We start from the raw sequence: 19,772 nt of genomic DNA on the forward strand, positions 1-19,772 counted from the left end.
GGCTACCCACTGCCGTATTCTTGCCTGGGAAATCCCATGGACAGAGAAGCTTGGCAGGCAACAGTCCATGGGGTCACAAAGAATCGAACACAAATAACACTTTCACTTTTTGACTTTCAATAGTAAATAAATAATAACACACAAATAATAAATTAAAAAAATGTGTTGAACTCACATTAAATGACCCCATGTGGTATACATACATTAAATTATCAACTAATCCTGATAACAGCTCTAAGCATTAGTTATTAGCTCTATTTAAAGGTGCAAGCTGAATCTTCAAGCTCCTATTTTGCAACCACACAATCTCCCTACTACAACTTGTGATATGAATAATACAGTGGAATGAGTGAATGAATTCTAATGCTAGAGCATAAGTGGGAGCCACTGATAAAATGAGAATTAATTGTTCAGTAAAAGTTAATGCATTTATGATTCTGAGCTTGACTCAAAGTTCATATATTTTAATTGTACATTAAGTTTATTAAAACTGGCATAGGGTAGAGTTAATAAACATAAATCTCACACTGATCTAGGCACAATGCTTCTTGAACAAGTTAGGATTTCTTAATAAGCAGCTTCCTAAATTATAACCAAATTATGGCAAAATCATGGTTTTAGTTTCAGACTAAAGCAAATAAAGCTAGCGAGTGAACAATCAGTGATAGAATTGTCAAGGATATATAGTACAATTGTACATATCGTCAATTTCATAAATTGGAAGTATTTCTCAAATCTTCCCCCAGTGTATATTGGCACTATCAATGTGCATAAAATTATGAAATTGATTGTATGTATTACTTTGGGGAAGAAAATGTATTTTTGTCCTTGTTTATGGTCTATTTACAATTCCATATTCTAGAATGTAAAAAAGAAATTGCCTTCATATTTGTCAGTCAAAACAGTTTCTTGATTGTAGAAATAAAAATAAATTACAGACTCACAGGAAGAGAATATTTTGATTCAGCTTTAAAGTGTTTTTTTCATTAAATGGATTAATAACAGTAATAAATGGATTAATAACAATGTATATTTGAGGCATTGATTGATGTCATTATGTAATAGTTCAAAGGGTCAACATTTACTTAGCTTTCAGAAACAGTTTGCAGTTCGGCTCAGATGGAGTGTTTTTAGGATGAAATTTCTTTCTGCTTTGTTAATATCTGGGTCACTGAAAAATTTCCACCTATTTGACCTTTTAGATTAAAAATAATTTAACAAAGACAAGAATGAAGGACTTCTGAGTAGTTCAAATTTGCGTTTTCCATTTAGGTCTGTGATCCATTTTGAGTTATTGTTTGTGAAGGGAATAAACTCTGTGTCTAGTTCACTTTTCTGCTATGTGAATGTCCAATTATCCAGCACTGTTGAAGGTGTTATCTTTACTCTGTTGTATTGCTTTTGGTTCTTGGTCAAAGAACAGTTGACCATGTTTACATGGGTCTATTTTTGAGCTCTCTATTCTGTTTCATTGATCTAGGTTATATTCTTATGCCAATATCACACATGTCTGGGTTACTGTCATTTTTTAATAAGTCTTGAAGTTAGGTAGAGTCAGTCCTTCAACTTTGTTCTTATCCTTCAATATTGTGTTATCTTGGTATTTAGACTTTCCATGTTGACTTGGAGTCAGTTTGTCAGTATTAATAAAATGACTTACTGAGATTTTTATTAAAATTGCATGGAATCTATAGGTTATCTTGGGAAGAACTGAGGTCTTAACAAAAGTGAGTTTTCCTATCTATTAACATGGACTATTTCTCCAATTATTTATTCCTTTATTGTGCTGATAGGAGTTTTATAGTTTTCCTCATATAAATCTTACACACATTTTGTTAGATTTACATGTATTTTGTTTTTGAGGATGCTAATAAAAAATGGTATTGTGCTTTTAGTTTCAAATTCTTCCTATTCATTACTGGTGTATAGGAAAGTAACAGACTTTTGAGTGTTAATCTTGTGTCCTATAATCTTGCTATAATCACTTATCATGACTGTTTCAAGACTTTTTCCATCAGTTCGCTCATATATTTTACATAATCATATCTTCTATAAACAAAGACAGTTTATCTCTCTTTCAATCTTTATACTTTTACTTCCTTTTCTTGTCTTATTGCATTAGGTAGAGCTTCTAGTATGATGCGGAAAAGCCTTGGTGAGACGACATCCTTGCCTTGTACCTGATCTAAGTAGGAATGCCACAAGGTTCTCACTGTTAAGTATGATGTTTGGGTTAAGCTGGATGTTTGTGGTAGATTCTCTTTCAAGGTGAGGAATTTTCTTTCTATTATTAGTTTACTGAGAGTTTTTTTTTTTTTTTAATTATAAATTGGTGTTGAATTTTGTCAAATGCTTTTTCTGCATCTATTGATGTTCCATTTAACATTCATAATCATTTTCCTGAGACTGGCATTTTTCTATATCTACTTTACAGATGAGAAAATTAAGCCTCAACAATGAAGTAACTTTCTAGTAGTTCCCACATATCTGGTGAAACCAGCATTAAACCTAAAATTGTTTGACCTGCTCTCCAATATGCAGCCTCCCAGTGCTTACTGTCAAATCTGACTCTTTGGTGCTGAAATAGTAGGAAGACAGATTTTCTCACTGTGAAGCTCACCAAACTAAACGGCCTATCAGTATTAAACTACACAGTTATTTGGAATACAGATGGTTCTCATCATTGTCAGATTTTGTATTTGTAAATTTGCCTACTTGCTAAAATTTATTTGGGTCCCCAAAATCAAAGCTCAAGTCACCTTCATGATCATTCACAGACATATCAGTCAGTCAGTTCAGTTGCTCAGTCGTGTCCGACTCTTTGTGACCCCATGGACTGCAGCACGCCAGGCCTCCCCATCCATCACTGACTCCCGGAGGTTACCCAAACTCATGCCCATTGATTCAGTGATGCATTCCAACCATCTCATCCTCTGTTGTCCCCTTCTCCTCCTGCCCTCAATCTTCCCCAGCATCAGGGTCTTTTCAAATGAGTCAACTCTTCACATCAGGTGGCAAAAGTATTGAAGTTTCAGCTTCAACATCAGTCCTTCCAATGAACACCCAGGACTGATCTCCTTTAGGATGGACTGGTTGGATCTCCTTGCAGTCCAAGGGACTCTCAGGAATCTTCTCCAACATCACAGTTCAAAAGCATCAATTTTTCGGTGCTCAGCTTTCCTCACAGTCCGACTCTCACATCCATACATGACCACTGGAAAAACCATAGCCTTGACTAGAAGGACCTTTGTTGACAAAGTAATGTCTCTGCATTTTAATATGCTGTCTAGGTTGATCATAACTTTGCTTCCAAGGAGTAAGCAATTTTTAATTTCATGGCTGCAGTCACCATCTGCAGTGATTTTGGAGCCCAGAAAAATAAAGTATCTCACTGTTTCCACTGTTTCCCATCTATTTGTCATGAAGTGATGTGACCAGATGCCATGATCTTAGTTTTCTGAATGTTGAGCTTTAAGCCAATCTTTTCATTCTCCTCTTTTACTTTTATTAAGAGGCTTTTTAGTTCCTCTTCACTTTCTGCCATAAGGCTGGTGTCATCTGCATATCTGAGGTTATTGATATGTCTCCTGGCAATCTTGATTCCAGCTTGTGCTTCATCCAGCCCAGCGTTTCTCGTGATGTACTCTGCATATAAGTTAAAAAACCAGGGTGACAATATACAGCCTTGACGTACTCCTTTTCCTATTTGGAACCAGTCTGTTGTTCCATGTCCAGTTCTAACTGTTGTTTCTTGACCTGCATACAGATTTCTCAAGAGGCAGGCCTGGTGTTCTGATAGTCCCTTCTCTTTAAGAATTTCCCACAGTTTATTGTGATCCACACAGTCAAAGGCTTTGGCATAGTCAATAAAACAGAAGTAGATGTTTTTCTGGAACTCTCTTGCTTTTTCGATGATCCAGAGAATGTTGGCAATTTGATCTCTCGTTCCTCTGCCTTTTCTAAAACCAGCTTGAATATCTGGAAGTTCATAGTTCACATACTGTAGAAGCCTGGCTTGGAGAATTTTGAGCATTACTTTATTAGTGTGTGAGATTAGTGCAATTGTGCAGTAGTTTGAGCATTCTTTGGCATTGCCTTTCTTTGGGATTAGAATGAAAACTGACCTTTTCCAGTCCTGTGGCCACTGCTGAGTTTTCCAAATTTGCTGGTGTATTGAGTGCAGCACTTTCACAGCATCATCTTTCAGGATTTGAAATAGCTCAAATGGAATTCCATCACCTCCAGTAGCTTTATTTATAGTGATGCTTCCTAAGGCCCACTTCACTTCACATTCCAGGATGTCTGGTTCTAGGTGAGTGATCACACCATTGTGCTTATCTGGGTCGTGAAGATCTTTTTTGTACAGTTCTTCTGTGTATTCTTGCCACCTCTTAATATCTTCTGCTTCTCTTAGGTCCATATCATTTCTGTCCTTTATTGAGCCCATTTTTACATAAAATATTCCCTTGGTATCTCTAATTTTCTTGAAGAGATCTCTAGCCTTTCCCATTCTATTGTTCTCCTCTATTTCTTTGCACTGATCATGGAGGAAGGCTTTCTTATCTCTCTTTGCTGTTCTTTGGAACTCTGCATTCACAGCCATGTACAGAATGTCAAAAAGTTGCAGTGTTCCAGTGTGTCTGTTTCATGCTGAGGTCAAACTTGATGACACCCTGCCTTCTTTTATTTTTTAATTTATTGACTCTAATTGAAGGATAATTGCTTTACAATGTTGTGTTGGTTTCCTCCGTGCATCTACATGAATCAGCCATAGTTATACATATGTCTCCTCCCTCTTGAACTTCCCTCCCATCTCCCACTCCATCCCACCCGTCTAGGTTGTCATGGAGAACCAGATTGAGCTCCCTGTATTACACAGCACCTCCCCATTAGCTATCTGTTTTAAGTACACACTTCGCCTTCTTTTCCCGTTCTTGTACTATAAACAGGCATTCTACTTGTGCTCCACTTAGTGTAAGGTTTTTGCATTTTGAGCTTTTTTTTTTTTTTTTTTTTTTGGTGATTTTCACTTTTTAAAATGACTCCCCAAGTGTAGTGTAAAGTTCTGTCTAAATGCAAGAAGGCTGTGCTGTGCCTTTTGGAGAAAATACATGTCTTAGATAAGCTCCATTCAGTCATAAGTTATAGTGCTGTTGGCCATGAATTCAATGTTAGAATTAACAATATATATTAAAATGTCTTTCAATGGAAACAGACATAAAACAAAATTATGATTTGACCAGTTGATGAAAATATTGTGACCAGAGGCTCACAGAAACCTAACTGTCTTTCCATAAAAGCCATCGTTCAGTATCTGCTAATTTTGTGTTTGTAGAACATAACCATTATAGTGCATAACTATCATGAATAATCAAAATCAACTTATAAGGTTTCACTGTTTTTGTAATTGTGGGTTCATATAGGTGACTTCTTGCTCTTGGATTAAAGTGTCACTGTGATACCATTTTATTGGCAAGGCTAAACTCTCCTCAGGGATCCACCTATTTTTTCTAAACTGCTATATTCATTTCCTATTGATGCTATAACAAATTACCACAAACTTAGTACCATAAAACTCATACCTGTATTATTTTACAGTTCTACAACTCAGAATTTCAAACTAAACTAACTCAGGGCTAATATCAAGGTGTGGTCAAGATGGTCTTCCTTCTGGAGGCCCTCTGATTCCTTGCCTTGTCCAGCTTTTAGAGGTCACCTGCATGCCTTGGTTCACAGTCCTGTGTCGCTCTGACCTCTGCATCCACCATCATATCAAATCTCTGACTTTTCTGCTTCCCTCTGCCAATTACAAGGACATCTGTGATTGAGGATGTCAGCTTGCAGATCTGTCAATTATTTGCTCCGCAGCCCAAATTCACTTCAGTGTAACACCATTGTAAGGTTAGAAGGTATTTTTTTGCATCTTGGAAGAATTGCTGATGAGATTCACCTTTGAGGGTAGCACAGTGGTCTCTTTCACTGATGTTTTATTTTTGTTCTTGTTTCTAGCCCTCGGAGCCCAGTCAAACCATTTGTATGTCCAGAGAAGAGTTTGTGCAGAGAATGACAGAGATTGTTGGCTGGGGCACAAAGGAAGAATATGGAGAGCTCTTTGATAAAGTGGATGTGGCCCAAGAGGGCTTCATTAACTGGGACAAGCTGACTTCATTTCTGCTGTTAACACTTTATGAGAAAGATGAACAAGCAAAGGCAACTGTGGTTCCCCAGTGGAGAGACCTTGAATTTCTCCCAGTGAAACACAAAGATACCATCCAAAGAGTAATTTTCTTAAAAAGTTCAAGTCGTTATCTGACCATCAGTAAGGAAGGTTCAGTAGGAATCTGGGGAGAGAATTTAAAGTTGCAAAAAACACTTCCCATCACTTCAGATGCCACCAAGCTAAAACACCTGTGGGTGACAAGTATGGTTTCTCTGGAAAATGTAAACAAGGTACATAGTCTGTGTAAATAAATTTATGGCTTGTAAAAGGGAGGAACTGATGAGACAGGACTCCTGATAAATAGCAAGTGTAACACTGGCAGTGATAGAGAACTGCATTATTCTTTCATACCTTTCATCTGACCTGGAGGGAGCACAAGTCAATCTAAGTGAATTATTCCATTTCCCAAACTATTCTGTTGTGTGATTTTAAATGACAAAGCTGGTGGTGACTCAGATTCTTGACTCTGTCCCACATGAGGTCAGGGTGCATTACTAGCTGATAAGACCTTTATGCCTCTGTAGTTTTTAGCAATCTGAAAGTATATACATTTATATGCAGAGTTGAGAGGCTGTCCAAGTGCAAGGCACAGATCAGAAAATTTCAGGAAACCTGCAATTTCAGGAAACTGCTTATCTGATTTTGACTGCTGGACTAGTCAGTTTCTTAATTTTGATGGGTAGGACCCATTCAGTCCAGATACCCTCTTGTAACCATACCTATGAGGAAGATAACATACTGAAAGGAAAGTCAGTTTCTGAGGGAATAATACAGCTTAAAAAATCCATATTCTTATTATATTACATTAAGCAGATGATAAATTTTACTATGAAAAATTTAAAGTGCACACACAAGCAGAGATAATCCCATTAAGAGCCAATATTCACCCTTAACCATTTCCAATTCACAGCCCTCCTATTCCTTTTACATATCCCCTTTATACTGAAATCCAAAATTCCAATCATTTAATCTGTAAATGCTTCAGTATTTCTGAAAAATGTCTCTTTAGCACAACCATAATACCATATCACATTTATATCAATAACAATAATTCCTTAATATAATCAAATATCCAGTCATGAACATATTTTATTGTCTTATGATTTTTTAATAATCTGTTGTTTGTTTTGATAGTTTGACTCAAGATATGAATAAGGTCCAAACATTATGAATGGTTGATATGTCTTTTTTGATTCACACATTTTCCTCCATCTCATTTTTGTTTTGTATTTTGTTGTCATTGCTATTGCTGTTCTTCAAGAAGCTAGGTGTTTGTCCATTAGAGTTTCTCACAGTCTAAATTTCTCAGACTGTTTGCATGGGGTTGTTTAACATGGCCACTTGCTCTCTGTGTTTCCAGTAAATTGGTCCTCAAGTCAAAAGCCTTGATCGTCTGTGTATTTTAGAAGAGGTGTTCCTCAGTCAGAGGGCACAAAATGCCTGGTTCTTTCTCTTCTTGGGATGTTAACAGATGTTACGGATTATTCTTAGATACATTAATTTATCAGGAGTTGCAAGATGGTGATACTCTAATTTCATCATTTCCTCTTTCTTTATAAGCTGGAATACCTCTATAAAATAAAGAAACTTCCCATCATTAGCTACTGTGTAATACAAATTGGAAAAGACCCTGATGCTGGGAGGGATTGGGGGCAGGAGGAGAAGGGGATGACAGAGGATGAGATGGCTGGATGGCATCACCGACTTGAGGGGCATGAGTTTGAGTAAACTCCGGGAGTTTGTGATGGACAGGTAGGCCTGGTGTGCTGCAATTCATGGGGTCGCAAAGAGACATGACTGAGTGACTGAACTGAACTGAACTGAATACAAATTGTTAACAAAAGCGGAATAAATGCCCAGGTCTTTCCTTTTATTTACCAGTATTCAAAATAATTAGCTACTTTTCTAATTAGATGAAAAATGAGTGCTATATCATTATTGTTATCAATATCATTATAAACTCATGGGTTTAAACAAACTTGATATATCTCTATCCACTGAGTTATTATCCTGCCCCCCTAAATTATACCGTCTTTGAACAATGGAACTAGTACAAGTTAGCTAGAGTCTTTTCTGTCTCTCAAAGCTTCCTCATTTCCTGGGTAGACTAGATGTTTCAGGATCATCTTGTATATTTATTATGCCAGACCCAGAAGCAGCCATTTGAATGGCTCCAAAGAGCCAGATTCTTTCAAGTGGGGAGTAGTATATTCTACTGTCAAGAACCATTAAAATATAATCATCATGAACGTTAGCTTTCTATGTAACATGCCTTGCTCTGTTAATCATCTCCAGATCACCTTGTTGTTCGGTCACAAAGCGGTCTCCAATTCTTTGTGACCCCATGGACTTCAGCTTGCCAGGTTTCTCTGTCTTTCACTATATCCTGAAGTTTGTTCAAATGGATTTTCATTGATTCCATGATGCCGTCCAACCACCTCATCCTCTGTCACCCTCTTCTCCTCTTGCCCTCAGTCTTTCCCAGCATCAGGGTCTTTTCCAATGAGTATACTCTTGGCATCAGGTGGCCAAAGTGTTGGAGCTTCAGCTTCAGTCCTTCCTATGAATAATCAGTTTCAAGGGGATTTATTCCCAATTTAAGAAAGAGAGAGGCATGGAGAGCTTGTGAGATGTGCCCCGTGTCACACAGAATGCAGTCAGTGTTGCAAGGTTTGTAAACCAAGGCAGCTTGATTTCTGAACCTGTGCTTTAGAATCTTTGCTGTGTCCTTAGTGGCAGTTGATGTCATATCCAGTTCTTTCTTGCTAAGGATCTATGTTAATGTTTAGCTGCTGTGGATTAAAAATGTTTCTAGTTTATACTTTTTTTGGTATGTGTGTCTAGCATTCTGTGCGTGCGTGTATACTAAGTTGCTTCAGTCATGTCCTACTCTTTTGCAATCCTATGGACTGTAGCCTGCCAGGCTCCTCTATCCCTGGGATTCTCCAGGCAAGAATACTGGTGTGAGTTGCTGTCCCCTCCTTCACGGAATCTTCCCAACCCAGGGATCGAACCCACATCTCTTACATCTCCTGCATTGACTGGGTTCTTTATCACTAGCACTGCCTGGGAAGCCCTGGTAACATTCTGTATTATCATGTAATATTTGTGTTGGTATCAGGTAATGACTATGTTGCACTGTTCTGCTTTCCAGGACTGATAGTTAAATCTTAGCCTTTTCTTTGTTTTTACCCAGCATTAACGTTTATATTTTTTCTTCTTTTTTAAACAGCTTTGTTTAGGTGTGATTATACAAAATCCACTGCATATATTAAAAGTATCCAAGTTGACAGATTTTTATATATATATATAGCTGTGAAAAATCAATAGTATGTGAAGATAATGAATGCATTTTTTCACTCTCAGATTTTCCTCCAGTAGTTTTGTAATCCTTCATCCAGCCCCATCCTTCCTTACTTGTCAAGTAACCACTGATATGCTTTCTGTCACTATAGTTTGTATTTTCTCATCTGTTGACATTATACAGTGTGTAAACTTTTCTATTTTGGTTTAACTTCTTTAACATAATTAGCATAATTATTTTGAGATTCATCTTTGCTGTTGGATATATGAGAAATTTATCTTTTATGGTTGTGTAATATTCCACTTTTGATATAACATATCCTCACCAATACTTGGTATGATGAAGCTTTTTTCCCTTAATTTTAGCCCTTTTAGTAGGTTTGTATTTTATCTTATCGAGGTGTGATTTCACTTTTCCCTAATGAGTAATAATGTTGAGCATATTTTCATGTCCTTGTTTGCTACCTATATATCCTCTTCAGTGAAGTGTTTGTTCAAATTCTTTGACCATTTTTATTGAATTTACTTTGTTATTATTGAGTTTTGAGAATTCTGTATATATTCTATGTATGCGCAATTATGTGATAATTTAAAAATATTGTATCCCAGTTAGTGCTTTTTCTTTTTGTTCTATTAACATCGTCTTTGATAATTTCATTTTCAGATTGTCCATTGCTAGTGAATATAAATAGGCTTATAAAAGTGATCTTATACCCTGCAACTTTGCTGAATTCATTTATTAATTTTAATTGGTTTTGCTGTTGTTTATTTTTCTTGCCTAATTTCCCTGGATAGAAATTCTAGCACAGCGTTGAGTAGAAGTGGTAAGAGTGAACATCCTTGTTTTATTTCTGATCTTAGGGAGAATACATTCAGTTTTTCACCATCAAGTGTAATATCAGCTGTAGATTTTTCCTTTCTTGAACATTCTCTTTATCAAGTTTCTTTCTATTCCTGATTTGTTGAATATTTTTATTATGAAAAGGCATAGGGCTTTGTAAAATGCTTTTTTGCAGATATTGAGATGATAATATAGCCTTTCCCCTTCATTCTTTTAATATGGTATATTACATTAGTTGATATTTGTATGTTAAGCTAACCTGGCATTCCTGGTATTGGGAATAACATGCATATCAGAAGAATCTCAGATGAACTGAGTAACTCACTGAAATGTCCAAAGCCCTCACCTTAAATACCATCTTTGTTGTTGATGTTGTTTAGTTGCTAAGTTGTGTCTGACTCTGCAACCCCATGGACTGCAGCATGTCAGACCTTCCTGTCCTTCACTATCTCCCAGATTTGCTCAAACTTATACTCATTGAGTCGGTGATGCAATTCAACCTGCTCATCCTCTGTCAGCCCTTTCTGTCTTCAATCTTTCTAAGTATCAGAGTCTTTTCCTATGAGTCAACTCTTCATATCAAGTGGCCGAAGTATTGGAGCTTCAGCCTCAGCACCAGTCCTTCCAATGAATATTCAGGGCTGATTTTCTTTAGGATTGACTAATCACCTTGCAGTCCAAGGGGCTCTCAAGAGTCTTTTCCAGCAACACGTTCAAAAGCATCAACTCTTTGGCACTCAACTCAGCCTTCTTTATGGTCCAACTCACATCTGTATAGTGGAAAAACCATATCTTAGATCATACAGACCTCTGTTGGCAAAGTGATGTCTCTGCTTTTTAATATGCTGTCTAGGTTGTTAAAACTACCATCTTTAGGAAAGACAGAAGAGGGTGTTGGAGTGGTGGTTTGGCATTTCAAAGGGGATAAAGACAATTTACATGAAGATGGAAAAGCAAATTTTTGATGTACAAGGGTTTGCTGGGCCATACAGTGATGCTGGGACCTGGAGTAACTCTGATCTCTAGACCCTGAGTTTCTGCCACCACACACACCTAGCCCATGGTCTTTGCAGATATCTCTGGTGATACCTCTGTTCTGGTTTTTGTTGTTGTTCAGTAGCTCAGTCATGTCCGACTCTTTGCGACCCCGTGGACTGCAGCATGCCAGGCTTCCCTGTCCTTCACCATCTCCTGGAGATTGTTCAAACTCATGTCCATTGAATCAGTGATGCCATCCAACCATATCATCCTCTGTCGCCCTTTCTCCTCCTGCCCTCAATTTTTCCAACATCAGAGTCTTTTCCAGTCAGTTGGTTTTTCGCATCAAGTGGCCAAAGTATTGGAGCTTCACCTCAGCATCAATCCTTCCAAAAAATATTCAGGATTGATTTCCTTTAGGATTGACTAGTTTGATCTCCTTGCAGTCCAAAGAACTCTCAAGAGTCTTTTCCAACACTACAGTTCAAAAGCATCAGTTCTTTGGCACTCAGCCTTCTTTAAGGTCTAACTATCACATCCATCCATGACTACTGGAAAAAACCATAGTTTTGACTCATCTGGACCTTTGTCAGCAAAGTAATGTCTCTACTTTTTAAAACACTATCTAGGTTTTTGATAGCTTCCAAGGAGCAAGCGTCTTTTCATTTCATAGCTGCACTCAACATCTGCAAAGATTTTGGAGCCCAAGAAAATAAAGTCTGTCACTGTTTCCATTTCCCCCCATCCATTTTCCATGAAGTGATGGGACTGGATGATTTGCATGTCTGCTTTTCATTTTCATTTCACTAATTCATCAGAAATGTTTTCTGATTTTATGCTTTGTTACTTTAGATAGCAGTGGCTTTTACAAGTAAAGAGATTTGTTTCTATGATCTACTGTCCAAAGAAGAATTTGCTTGTCAATATAAACTCCAAGGCCTGAAAGGAACACCAATTTGTATGGATTATTGGTACAACCCTCTTGATGCCAATGAATCAATTCTTTCTTTTGGGGACATAACTGGAAAGGTAAGTGAGGGGAGGATAAGGTTGAACATTATAGATACACTCATCGAACTATAGCTCAAAATAGAAATAGAGTGCAATGAATGTGACCTCCTAATTGAACTGCTTTATAGATTACAAGGCCACATACCATGGACATGAAAAAGATGGACTAGGTCATAGTTCCTCTTCTTGCCTATGAAAACCAATCTTCACTGTGGTTTTCTTGCCTAGGTATAGACTCATTTTCTTTATTTAGGAAAAAGTATTTGCTAACTTTTTCACCATAGGATGCTTAATCTATTAGATCCCAATGTTAATCAACATATAATGCTAAATGTCTAAAGTTATGTCTCACAGCTGTTTCATATTGATTATTCAGATTTTTATTCATAGGGTTTCAGGCTTCTCAGTAGTGGGCTCCAGAGACATGCTTATTTCCTGTCTCAAGTGACAAAGGAATAGATGCATTAAAGTGAGCAGCACCAAACCTCAGAGACTGCATACAGTGATTTCTGTTTTTCCATCAAATTCTACGACTCTGAAAAATGATTTTTTTAATGAATGACATAGACATAGAATATGTCTATGAATGCTGAAATAGCCTAATTTGAACAGTTTCATTTCATAATTATGTACGTTTTTCATCCTTACTGTTTTTAATGACAAATATATCATAAATGCAAACAAATAAATGCCCTTGGTAATTGCCTTAGCAACCTTGTAGTGTCATGCCTTTCAATATAACTGCTTGTGACCTTTAAATAATATTAAATAAATGCCTGTTTGTTCAATATCTATCCCTTATTAATCTTAAAAGACACAGAATCTTCTTTCAACAATCACCCTACGCTTATTTATTTTTCTTGCAATGTCTCTCTCCAGGTTCAAGTAATTGCTTTCACAACAGCCTTGATTTCCCTTTTTGAGCATCCTGCTGGTGCATGTGAAGATGAAGACGCAACAGTGAGCATTAGCTGGGCGGAGCTGCGCCCCGGACATCACAAATGTTGCTATACGTTAGGGCACAAACTTCATCATGGAGATTGGGTCAGACAAGGTACTGAACTTAAACAGCGATGAAAGAAACAGTTACCTTAGCCTTCTACAGTTGTATTTTTTCATGGAAATATTTCACATATAGTGTTCAAGTCTAGAAACTAATAATTGACTCCCAGGAGGTTCTGACTTGAATGCTGCTATCCCCTACACGCTAGCAGGAATTACTTCTTTCTTTCTAAAATTTATTCCTCATACAATTAATTCAGATGGACTGTGCAGTTAAGAAATCTCGAGAGAGAGGAGAAAATTATCACAGAGTCCATTTAACTTCACCCCAGCTCTGATCCTAACTAATTTTGTGTAGTCACATTTGGGTCTACTTAATAAAAGAATTTAACAAGAGCCCTTAAAACATTCCCTTGCTTTCTTTATATTCTCATGGGAAGTGTATTAGTTTGACTGTCTTCAAAATGGAATCTTCTTAAGTTTCTTTTCTTATTTCTCTTTTTCTGTATAATGACTGAACTGCTGTGATCTAGAGTACTTGAGGGGCAGTTCTCTGTGAGATAGGATTATGTTATAAAACTATATATGGAAGGTCAGGACTTTTTAAAAACCTAGTCAACAATGAGTTTGCTAATTTTGCATTATGCATAATTTTTATGAAATTTGCATCTGATGGTTTAAGATCCAAATGTGCAGTACCTGCTCTAATATCTGTTTTGGTCCAGACACTAAGACTATGGTATTTTTCTCACTTCAAAACTATTACATAAACAATACCCACTGAAAAGAATGGATCAGTCTCATTATTATATGGCAGGTATATTCTTAATGTACTTTGAAGAAGAGATAGTCAAAATGGACCCAACAGTTGGTTAGTGTGATAGCTTTACCCTCTTTGAGTTGTAGGAGTTTGGCACTAACTCTTTAATGCATGACCCACGATAATAATATCCCACATGAACTATAAGTTCTGCAATTTTTTCTTCAGTATGAATCATGCCATGTCTTTTGTAACTTCTGTGCTGTGTTATGCTTGGTTGATCAGTCATGTCTGACTCTTTGTGACCCTATGGATGGTAGCCCACCAGGCTCCTCTGTCCATGGGGATTCTCCAGGCAAGAATAGTAGAGTGGCTAGCCATGCCCTCCTCCTCCAGGGGATCTTCCCAACCCAGCAATCAAATTGGGGTCTCCTGCATTGGAGGCAGATTCTTTAACAGCAGAGCTACCTGGGAAGCCCTTTGTACTTTCTACCTATCCCTTAATTCTTGAATGATATTAATCATGGGAAAACAAAAAATAAAACTTTTGGTCATCCACTATGTGTGACAGGCACAAAATTCTGTGTTATGTTTTCATAACATGGAAACAAGTAAGTACTAGAAATTGAAGAGAGTACTTGAAAGTGATGGAAGGTGTTAGAGCTGCTTCCAAACAAGTATGATATTTTCATATATAAACTAAAGACTTAATATTTTTTTGTGCTTTAAAACTGTCTTAGGCATTGGAGGCAATTGAAGAAAGATAAATTATAGGCTTATGTCAAAAAACTTAATATACAAATAAGAATGAAAGACTAATATAAAATAACTTATTTAAACATTGTACAATGGTACTGAAAATTAACTACTAAGTCATATAAACAAGATTTTGACTCTTTTGGAATTTGTAAGCAGGAGAAGACATGAGGAAAAGCTTCAGGGGTGAGTGGTGGTAGTTGAAGGATAAATGAGGGGAGAGGAAGAGAGCACAGTGAATATGAGTAAATATAGGCAAGCAGGAATAGTAATGGAGGCAGAGATGGACATGAATACATTAGAAATGGAGTATTAAGAAAATAACAATGCCAAAGTCTAACAGGGATGTCTATTGGAAGATCTTTGCAACCAGACCAAGTTCACATTTAACAGAAAAATGGAACAGTGAAGCCCTGAAGGTTTTTGAGGAAATCTGTGTAGACTTGATATAGATAGTGTTTAGGAAAAGTTTATGCAGTAGTTTTGTCCAGCATAGATTGGAGGACAGAGAAAGAAACTGCAATCAAATTGTCTAGTTGGGATCATGAGAAAATGGAAATGATAAATCTAGGAGAGAAACAAGCAGCCTTTTGAAATGGGATCTTCAGAACTCAAAGTCTGAAATGTGGAGTGATCTTATAATGACTTCTATTCCCAAGCAGGGAAATGTTCTTTTTACAGATGACAGATGCTCCCTAGGGGCCAATGCCTGGACTCTCCCTAGCTCACTTTCTCAAAATGGACTACTTCTGAAGGAGTCTTTATTCTGAGATATTCTAGATCTGCCACCAAAGAAGAATCTTCCTTGCCAGTATTGTTATTGAAACTTCTCTTCCCTTTGCCAAGCATCAGATTTGTCTCTTCAGCCATCAAGTGCAGGTGGACTCTTCCTTGTGTAATTTGCAAACTCCTCAATTCTGGCTTTGCTCCTGGGTTCCTACAAATTTCTGTTATCATGTCAAAATCTTGATTCTGTCATACCCTTCCTAATTCCAGCAGGAAGTTTGGATGCCTGACATGCAAATCACATTTATACAGAAACTGAAAATTAAAACACCGTTTTTAGGGCAGGAAATATGTCCTTTATTCTCGTTAAGTTCCACTATAGCACATAGTACAATGTTCATAGGGTCTTTCCATTTCTCACTGATTTTAAGCAATTTGATTGTAATGCGCCTTAGTTTTTTTTGGTGTGTGTGTGTGTTTATGCTGTTTAGAATTCACTGAGATTCTTGGATATGTGGATGTAGAATACTCATTAAATTTGAAAATGTTTCTATTGTTATTTTTTCCAAAGGTTTCTGTTTCTCTCTTTTTTTCCCTCCAGGGACTTCCATTATTTATATGTAAGATGCTTGATATTGTCCTACAAGTTATAGAGGCTTTTTCATTTTTATTCAACTATTTTTAAAAAAATAACTATGCTTTAGATTTTGTGTGTGTGTGTGTGTTCAGTTGCATTTGACTCTATGCAACCCCATGGACTGAAGCCCACCAGGCTTCTCTGTTCATGGAATTTTCCAGGCAAGAATACCAGTGTGTGTGTGTTCAGTTGCATTTGACTCTTTGCAACCCCATGGACTGAAGCCCACCAGGCTTCTCTGTTCATGGAATTTTCCAGGCAAGAATACCAGCCATGCCCTCCTCTAGGGAACCTTCCTGACCCAGGGATTGAACCTGCATTTCTCACGTCTCCTGGATTGAGAGACTGGTTCTTTACCACTGCGCCACCTGAGGAACCCATGCTTTAGTTGAACTAGATTCTATTACTCTGCCTTCAAATTCCTGGATCTTTGTGTCTTGAGAAATTGCAGAGTGGTTTCAAAGGGTGAGTGAGGCTGCCTCTGTGGTTCAGGTGAACCAGCATGCCCCGGCCTAATGCGTTGGTGGGGGAAGCCTGGCAGAGATCAGAGGTAGGCAGTAAATTCGAGGGTGACATTGCTATCCCAGTGGGTCTGGAAGGCAGATAATCAGACCAAGAGGGCTATTCTTGATCCATAATTTTTAATGGAGTTTTCCTTGTTAGGTTTTGTATTTACTTGAGACCCATCACTTCCTTTTCCCTCTCTTTTGGAATAGGAATGCTTATCACATGCCTGTTCTACCATTTTATTTTGGAAGCGTAGAACTTACTTGGTTCCACAAGTTCATAGCTTGGAGAAGGATTTGCCTCAGGATAGGTTGTTTGTATCCTGAGTCCTACCTAAGTCTGATTTAGATATTTAGATGAGATTTGAACTTAAGACTTTAATAATGTTGTTGTTGGAATGAGTTAAGACTTTCAGGACTGTTGAGATGTATTTCACATGTGATAAGGACATGAACTGGGGGAGAGGGCTAGGGGAAGAATGCATGGACTGGAGTTTTGTGTCCCCTCCCCCCAAATTCATATGTTGAAGTCCTAATCCCACTCCTCCCTCCTTATGATTGTGCCTTTGGGAGATGCTTAAGTCATGAAGGTGTAGCTCTCATGAATAAGATTTATTGTTGTTCAGTCACTAAGTCATGTTCAACTCTTGTGACCCCATGGACTGTAGCCTGCCTGGCTCCTGTGTCCATGGGATTCTCCAGACAAGAATACTAGAGTGGATTGTCATTGCCTGCTCCAGGGTATCTTCCTGACCCAGGAATCGATCCTGTGTGTCCTCCATTGGCAGGTGGGACAGGTCTCTTTACTGCTGAGGCACCAGGACAGCCCCATGAATAGGATTAGTGCCCTTATAAAAGAGACCCCGGAGGATTCTCTCACTTCTTCCCCACGTGAGGGCCCAGTGAGAAGAGGGCATCTGTGAACTGAGAAGTGGACCCTAACCAGACACCGAACCTGTCAGGACCTTGCTCCTGGATGTCCTAGCCTCCCGAACTGTGGGAGGTAAACATTTGTTGTTTACATTACCAGTCTCTATATTTTCTTATAGCAGCCTGGACTAAGACATTGGGCAAATATTATTAAAAATATTTCAAAGGAAAAGAGAAACCAAGAGCAATTTTGCTAAATATTGGTAGGCTTCCTTTTTTAAGAGGGATAATTTATGGTAGAAAGAAAAAGTTCAAAGTGAGAAAAATACATTTACCAATAATGTAGAGTTTAATACTCTGCAAATGTCTATTGAGGAAAATGTAGTAGATCATTTTCCAGATCACTGAAAAAGAAGAAAGTAGCGTGTGTGGAAAGGTGAAGTATCTATATAAGGTTCTCTTCTTTCAAAGTTGAGATTTGAAGCTCAGGTACCTCTGAAAGGGGATCCACTTCAGTTTAAGGCAATGGATGACTGCCTTTCCCCAGGTTTAGTCACTGGGACTTGAAGCTTTACAACTGTTTCTTGGCTTCTTTGTAACTCAGGTGTTTCAGTATGAGGTGGAGGGAGGAAGGCTGAAATGAGGAGGCAGGAACAAGAAGAAAGTGGGCTGGAATCAAACATAGGACAGTGGTCTTAGTAGCCATTATGCTCTTTGGTCTGCGAGCCTTTCTCTGTCAGGAGCAAGAAAACACTGGTTGCTTTCATGTGAGGCTTTTTTTTTTTACCCCAGCAACATGAACTGATATTCTTAGACCTCCTCAAGGAATATATTTACTGATTTCCCTCTCAGTGAGGAGGGAATACACAACAGACGAAAGAAGCTAATACATGGGCAAGCTTGGTAATATTTCACTGAAGCTAAGATAAAAATATCTGTAAAACTGAAATATAAGAATTACTCACTTTCAGACATAAGAATATTAACTTACTGCTTTAAGATAAGGTTCAGGTTTATTTAAAACTTTGAAGGAGAAAATGCTTTCATCTCCTCTGAGTGGTTCTGTGTTGTATCTTAATGGAAACATAATTACCTTCTGAAATGTAAAGTAAGTGCAGAGTAAGTACAGAGATTTTGAGCAATAGTGGCAAGACATAAACATCTTGAACCTCAGAGAACTTTCTCTCTTTTTTGATCATAAAGAATTGCCTTTTCATATAGATAATATCATTGGAAACCTTGAAACCCACAGACTGGAAGTTCACCTCTGGAAAGAATGAATACTAAATTGCCTACAATAAAAATGATTGATTTTTTTTTTATTATGTTGGAAGGTGTTTTGCCCTCTTTGTTTGACCATGGCTATGAGAAAGTACAAAACAGTTTGAACTGATAAAATCACTAATTGCTGGGCTGATTAATGAAAGTGTGCCAGAGAATTTAGAACACAGAAAGCAGGTTGTTTTCTTAGGGAGCCTTCCTAACTGATGGGGACTAAGTCTGAAAGAGAAGCCAGATTTAATGTCTTGCCTGAGTGTTTTTCCACTTCCCTACATCTACGTCAGTCCTCCAGACAAAAACGGTGCACCACAGAATCAGCTGGAACATGCTGCTCTTCTGGGCAGCGCTCTCGCTGGGTTTAAAGCAGTTGAAATCAGCTGTGAGCGACTGGCCAATGTTTGCAGTAAAAGATCTCTTCCTGTAGCTTGTCCCATAGTGTGGCAGAAGGGTAAGATCCATTGTAAGTCTAGTCCAGTATTTTGAAATTCATTAAAAGAATGGCATTATTATTTTTAATATGCCTACTAGGGCTGAGTTAGATTTTTTTTTTAAATGGAATAGCTAGCTTTATTCTTTCGTATCTTTCCTCTTTGAAATGGTAGTTATTCAGAATGTAGAGAGTCCTGGGGGTGGTCTCAGAGAATGGGACTACTCCAACTTCAAAATAAGGAATACAACTGAAAATAAACTCCATCAGACAAGACTACTTCAGACAAGAGATCTTCCCTGATAGCTCAGTTGGTAAAGAATCCATCTGCAATGCAGGAGAATCTGGTTTGTTTCCTGGGTCAGGAAGATTTGCTCGAGAAGGGAGAGGCTACCCACTTCAGTATTATTGGGCTTCCCTTGTGGCTCAGCTGGTAAAGAATCTGCCTGCAATG

The 19,772-nt window shown here is 37.8% G+C and overlaps 1 protein-coding gene across 1 annotated transcript in view; it reads left to right on the top strand.

Moving 5' to 3' along the window:
• WDR49 (WD repeat domain 49) overlaps nt 1-19,772 on the top strand; it is a 169,992-nt gene that overhangs the window by 21,139 nt on the left and 129,081 nt on the right. The window contains exons 3-5 of the mRNA XM_065942875.1: nt 6,010-6,450; nt 12,195-12,371; nt 13,233-13,407. Of these exons, the coding sequence (XP_065798947.1) occupies nt 6,010-6,450; nt 12,195-12,371; nt 13,233-13,407 (793 nt within the window). The remainder of the gene's footprint in view (nt 1-6,009; nt 6,451-12,194; nt 12,372-13,232; nt 13,408-19,772) is intronic.

The sequence above is a fragment of the Muntiacus reevesi genome, chromosome 8 (genome assembly GCF_963930625.1).
Source record: "Muntiacus reevesi chromosome 8, mMunRee1.1, whole genome shotgun sequence".
NCBI classification, from domain to species: domain Eukaryota; kingdom Metazoa; phylum Chordata; class Mammalia; order Artiodactyla; family Cervidae; genus Muntiacus; species Muntiacus reevesi.